General features: G+C 49.7%; 1 protein-coding gene across 4 annotated transcripts in view; it reads left to right on the top strand.

Annotated features, from left to right (window-relative positions):
• The first annotated feature begins 253 nt into the window (after positions 1-253).
• The window catches only part of DNMT1 (DNA methyltransferase 1), a 44,617-nt gene continuing 38,870 nt past the window's right edge, over positions 254-6,000 (top strand). Inside the window, exon 1 of one of the 4 annotated variants that reach the window (XM_032395995.1) lies at positions 254-417. In XM_032395995.1, the coding sequence (XP_032251886.1) occupies positions 338-417 (80 nt within the window). In that variant the 5' untranslated portion in view covers positions 254-337. Of the gene's footprint in view, positions 418-577; positions 989-1,670; positions 1,845-6,000 lie in introns of those variants that run through there. The other 3 variants (XM_032395996.1, XM_032395997.1, XM_032395998.1) reach the window with 3 other exon arrangements.

Here is a 6,000-nt window from a genome sequence, read left to right as displayed (position 1 = left end):
GATGCTCCTTGTTTTATGTCCAGCATGCTCCGAAGAATGAATGAATGAACCTCTCAGGCAAGGCTCCCAGCAAACAGCGGCGCTTGGACGAGCCCACAACTCCACGCGGGGGTGTGCGCCCATCTCGCGCCTGCGCGGCCCCTGTGCTCGACTTGCTCCACTCTATCTGCCTGCACATGGTATGGCCTCTCTCCCCATGGTACGTCCCGCCTTCCCCCACGTCGGGGCCGAGATGGTACAGGCCGCCTCAGCTCGCCGCCCCTCCCCGTCGGTTTCCGCGCGAAAAGCCAGGGCTGCCTCTGCCGCCGGCGCCGCCGTCTCTGCTGCAGTTTCCAAAATGCCTGCCCGCACTGCCCCGGCCCGGGTGCCCACGCTGGCCTCCCGAGCCATCTCCCTGCCCGATGATGTCCGTAGGCGGTAGGTGCTGCGGGAGTCTGTGAACTCGGGCCGGGGGATGGGGTGGGGTGGGGTGGGGAAGTGGCACGGCGTTGGGGGTGGGGGGGGTTGCTTCCCCTCTTGGTAGCCGGTGGCTGCTGCTGACAGACGGACGCGCATGCGCGGGACGGCGCGGCGGCGGTTGGCGCGGGCAGGGTGGCACTTCCGGTCGCGCGCACCCCTGGCCGTTTGGCGCCAAAATGGGCCGAGGCCCCTCACAGTTCCCTGGTGACTAGAAACTTGGGGTCACTTCTGATCTCGAAGTAGAGCGAGCTTTGGGTTCTCCTCGGGGATCCCCTGCCTGGAGGAGCCACAGGCCTGGCTCCTGCCGCCAGTCTGGTCGCGCAGGAAGTGGGCAGCCCGCGGCCTCAGGACACCCCTCGGCCCGGGCACTTCGGCCTCCACTTCCGGTGCCCGGCCTGCTTGGGGGGTCGGGCTGGTCCGGTCCCTGGGGTTATTTTGGGGGCCCCCCTTGGCACCCCCAGCAGCGCATCCCGATGGCGGCCTCCAGAGACAGACGTCGCCGCTCGGGGCCCGGGCGCGGCCGGCTCAGGTTTGCGACCCCCGTCTTCCTTGGGGGGCTTCCTTCATCTCGGACTGCTGGGGAAGTCGCATTCTGGAAGGAACTCTCACCATGCCGCGCAGGACCGGGGATCGGGCAGCATGAAGGCTGAATGGTCCTTTCCAGTAAATCTGTGCCTGTGAGCCACGGGCGTCAAGGAAGCCTTGCTAGGGAGAACTGGCTGCAGTTTCTTGTGTGTGTGTGTGTGTGTGTGTGTGTGTGGGCGCGCGCGCGCGAGTGACACAAGTGGCCGCGGGTTGTGTGTGTGCCACACAAGTGGCCGTGTGTGTGCGCGCGCTTCACACAAGTGGCCGCAGTTGCGTGTGTGCGCGTGTGTTGCACAGCGGATAGTGTCGGGACTGGCTGTAGCAATTCTGTGCAGGTGGGTCGTGGGCAAGAATACGGGGCCCCTATTTGTGAAGGGCACCAGTTTCACTCCTGAAAATCGGCACTCCTTGGAACTCTAGTCACTGGAGCCTTGACCAGGCGTGAACGCTTCAGCTGGATTTGTGAGCTGGTTTTGCCATTTCCCTATTTCCCTGTGCTTGTTTCCTTTGGTTTTGCCAGGCTAGTCTTTTGGGCTTTTGGAGTTGGGAGTGTGTGTGTGTGTGTGTGTGTGTGTGTGTGTGTGTATGTATGTATGTATGGGGGGGTGGTATTTGGGGCTCCCTACCTGAACCTTAAACAGGTTCAGACCACTTCTTAATCACAGAGGGGGTGTGTCTTGCTGAAGAATCCCTATCTGTATCCTCCCAGGATAGGACTTGAAATGGAATTACGGAAGTCCCTGGCTTGGTGATGTTAGACCCAACAGAGATGTTTGAGCCCATTCTTCTTTACTCTGATGGTGAGAACTCTCATCTCCACTGGCTTGTTTGACCTTGGGCAAGTGTCATAAACAAGCTGTAGCTGTGGACTACATTAACATGGGCTTTAAACTGACACTGGATGAAATGAGAATATGCCTAGCACATAAAGGCCCACATGTTAGCATTGTTATTGGCTAATCTAGCTTTCCTCCGTTCTGCCAGTCAGTCACTAATCGTATAAAACACTTGACATTTTCTCATTTAATCCTCAAGAGTTCTTAAGAGTGGATGCTGTAGGAGTTCGCTATGAGGAAGCAAGGATTCCTGCTGATGTCTGCTTCTTGCCAAAACCTTTCCTTCCAACTAGGGTTTTTGAACAGGCCACTGGCTTAGGGGTTTTCTTGGGCCAGTGCAAGTGTTTGGCGGCTCTTAGGTGAGTTCATCCACCATTAACCCTAGGTTCCATATTACTTTGAACTAGAATTGCCTACTGTAGGTGCACAGTTTTGGGTTTCTGATTTAGACCATGGGGCAGACATTGAAATTGTCTGCTTATGGGACTTTCAACATCTTTTCTTACATTTTGAATTTCAGTGTACAAGATACATAAACATGGCATTCAACACTCCCTTAAACTTAGATTTGTAAATAGAGGTATAACTTCTTGATCTATGAAAATTAGAGGAGTATAACTTATAACACAAGAGGTACTTAAGTCCAGTAGAATACTCTAGGAACAAAACTAGGCCTGGTCCTCATGGATTTCTGTCACTTTTGCTAACTTGTCTATATATGTCAGCTTTTTTTTAAACACGTAGTTCCATTAGATATGTAGTAATGCCAGAAATTATTTTCAGTGTTTGGGTTTTTAAGTCTTTAACTTTGTTTTTGAAGTATAATATGCCCCAAATCTAAAAATTATGCCTTTCAGGACAAGCTACATTTTTCCACTTATATTTCTTACTCTGTCCAAGCCACCATTTGTACAAAGCGATAAGTCTCTCACTGGTCTTCCTGTTGCTACTCGGGTCTTTTCTATAAGTGGAAACGGTGATCCTCTTACAAAAGTTGGATCTGATGGTTTCCTTGCCCCACACGCTGCCGGGTGCACTGGTCCTGAAGTCCAGAATCCCTGTCCACTTGCCTGATTCATCCTGCGCTCTTCTCACAAGCCATTACAAACCTTAGGTTCTCAGGGCCTGAGACCATGCAGAGTGGCCAATGTGACGCTGAGTTCTATCTACCCCTTCCCTAAGTTGACTACTATCCATTTATCCTTAAGACTGTGCTCAGAAAGACCATCCCTTTCCCCCATAACAGGAAGGGTGTTGAATTCTGCTCGAGCACCCTGCATGTTGCCTTTGCAACCCTGGAGTTGATGGTGATTTGTTTGCCTTATTTGCTGTATCTGTAGCTTGGTTAGAGTAGACTCTGAGAGGCACGCATGCCAGACTTTCCCCTTTAATGAAACCTGGATTCAAACACAGATTGTAGCAGCCTCCTTTGTACAACTCTGATTAGCCTAAGTAATTGTGACAGCTTTTTTAACTGCTAGCTGTTTTGTGATTAAACTGGGTTTCAGGTTCTTAGCTCTAGTTCCATGGCTCTAACTGGGTATTGAAGAGGGCAAAACTGACTCTTCTATTTCTCCCCTGCAGGAGTATTCTAGAGGTGCAGACTACTGGGGTTCAAATTCCTTCCTACCATAGCTGTAGGGCTAAGTTGTTTAACTTCATGGTGGTTTCTTTTTTCTTTCCTTTTTTTTTTTTTAGTTTATTTTTGAGAGAGAGCCTCGAGAGCACGCACAAGGGGGGGTGCAGGGGGGAGAAGCAGACTCCCTGCTGAACAAGGAGCCCGATGTGGATTCGATCCTAGGACCCTAGGATCATGACCTGAGCCGAAGGCAGACACTTGACTGACTGAGCCACCCAGGCGCTCCAACTCTTGGTGTTTTATCTGTAAAATGGAATGGTGTTGCCCATTCCGCTTGGGCGTTATGAAGACCAATTAAGCTGATACGTGTGAATGTGGTAGAGCAGCCCCTGCAAGAAAACCTGTGCTACTTATCACATGGTCAGCTGTATGTTTCATTTCCATTAGGGGAGCATAATTTAGAGTAGCAACATGCAGATCTGCTACTGAGGCAGGTGTTAATAGAGCAGTGTATGCCATGTAGAGATGATGTATATTCCTGCTTATCATTCCAACCTTCATCTTTGGCTTCTTGTAGAACGGTCTGGACTTGTTCCTTCTGCTGCCACCTTCGCTTTTGTGCCAGGTATCCAGTCCTACTCTTGATCAGGCATTCTTCTCTAGGATTGAGGTGGTGTTCTAGCCTCTTTCATCTCTCAGTATCTAGCTTTTTAATTCTTTTTATCCTTGGCTTCTGTGATGGTGTTTACTACCAGGGAGCCCCTCTCTTCCCTGATATTCCCCTCACTCCCCCTCAATCATTTTCTTTCATTCCTGGACCCTTATCTCTTCTAGTCCTAGGACTTGCAGCAGTTGGGCCTATCACCTGGACAGGACTAACTCCAGTTTTGATGTCTCTCAGGAGAGCCAGTTTTAATTTCTAGCTGCTGAATGGCCATCTAGTGCTACTGAGCTACTGTTCACTGAAATGTCACTCTTTACGCTCATGGCCTGTTTACTTTTTCCCTACAAAAATGTTCTGGATTTCTGATACTGCATTAGTTTTTAATTGCATCCATAACAAATTATCTTAGTGGTTTAAATAGAACCTAAATCTGTTTTAACAATTCTGTAGGTCAGAAATCTGGTATGGGTCTCGCTGGATGAAATATGGTTAGCAGGCTGCATTCCTTTCTGGAGGCTCTAGGGGAGAATGTTTCTTCACTCTTTCAAATTGTTGGCAGAATTCAGTTCCTTGTGGTTGTAAGACTGAGGTCTCTCTTCTCTTGCTGGCTCTAACCATGCCCAGCTTCTGGAGATGATGTATCCTTTGGCTCATGGCCCACTGCCTCCATATTTAAAGTCAGTAAAGCTAGTTCTCATGTTCCATCTCTCTCTCACCCTTCTTTGGTCACATCTCTTGAAATGCAGCTGGGAAGTTTTTCTGCTTTTAAGGATTTAAGTGATTAGATTGGGCCCACCTGGCTAATCCAGGATAATCTGCCCATCTCAAGGGCTATAACCTTAATCACATCTGCAGATTCTCTTTTACCAGTAAGGCAACATATTCACAGGTTCTGGGGGATTAGGGCATGGACATCTCTTTTTGGGAAGGGCTCATTATCCTGCCTACCACAGATATCCTCTCAGATAGCCCTACCCCATCTGCCGTGCAGCCAGTTACAAGAGGCAGAGTTAATGAAGTTTTGTAACTTCTCTAGCGTGGTTTCCATTCCTGCTAAATCATATTACAGACCAGCATTTCTAGTTTAGGGTGTTAAAGAGTGATTTAACATCTTGTAATCTCTTCCTGTCTAATCGACATAATGTATTTTTGCCAGATTAATTTTCCTAAAACATGGCTCTGATGTCTTGGTTACCTCCTCCCCGCGGCCCCCCTTTCCCCCCTCCCCCCGCCCCGCCATGATTCCTTCAGTGGTTTAACTATGGAACAAGATCAATCTTTTAGCCTGAAGTTATTGACCTCCCTCAGACTGGCACCCAGCCTGACTTGTGTGGGTTTCTTGGGTGTACTGAGCCAGCTCCCCACTGGACTGCTCCTGTTTTCGGCAGCTCCCCTGCTCCATTCCCACTGAGCTCTCTACTCCTCTGGGCTAGTCCTTCCTGATGCTTTTTATACCCTTGCTCTTCAGAAGCCCTCAGGTTTGAACTGTATTTGCTTTATTCCTTCAGTTATGCTTTATTTCCCTTATAGGACTGTTTGAGGGAAGCAACTAGAAATGAATCATGGGATCTTGGGCCGGATGGGAGCTAAGGTTTTATCTCGTTATAACATGGCTGTTGTTCTGAGTGCCCTGCCTGGTTCCTTCATGTCTGTTTCTAATCCTCCTGGCTCTGAATGTAAAGCAGATGTGAGGTGGTATCATCCTCAGTTTTACCGGGGAAGGGATGGACTCTTGGGAAGTGCACTGACCAGCCTCCTCCCTGTCACACTTCTGGCTCCTCAGTGCCTGCCCTGGGCTCCGACCTTCCTCTCTGGGGCCAGGCAGGTTACAGTCCATCTTCACAGGGCAAGACATTTTAGGTATTCTGAAGAGTTTA

The sequence above is a fragment of the Phoca vitulina genome, unplaced genomic scaffold (genome assembly GCF_004348235.1).
Source record: "Phoca vitulina isolate PV1807 unplaced genomic scaffold, GSC_HSeal_1.0 scaffold89, whole genome shotgun sequence".
NCBI lineage: Eukaryota > Metazoa > Chordata > Mammalia > Carnivora > Phocidae > Phoca > Phoca vitulina.
This window is presented reverse-complemented; position numbering and strand designations above follow the sequence as displayed.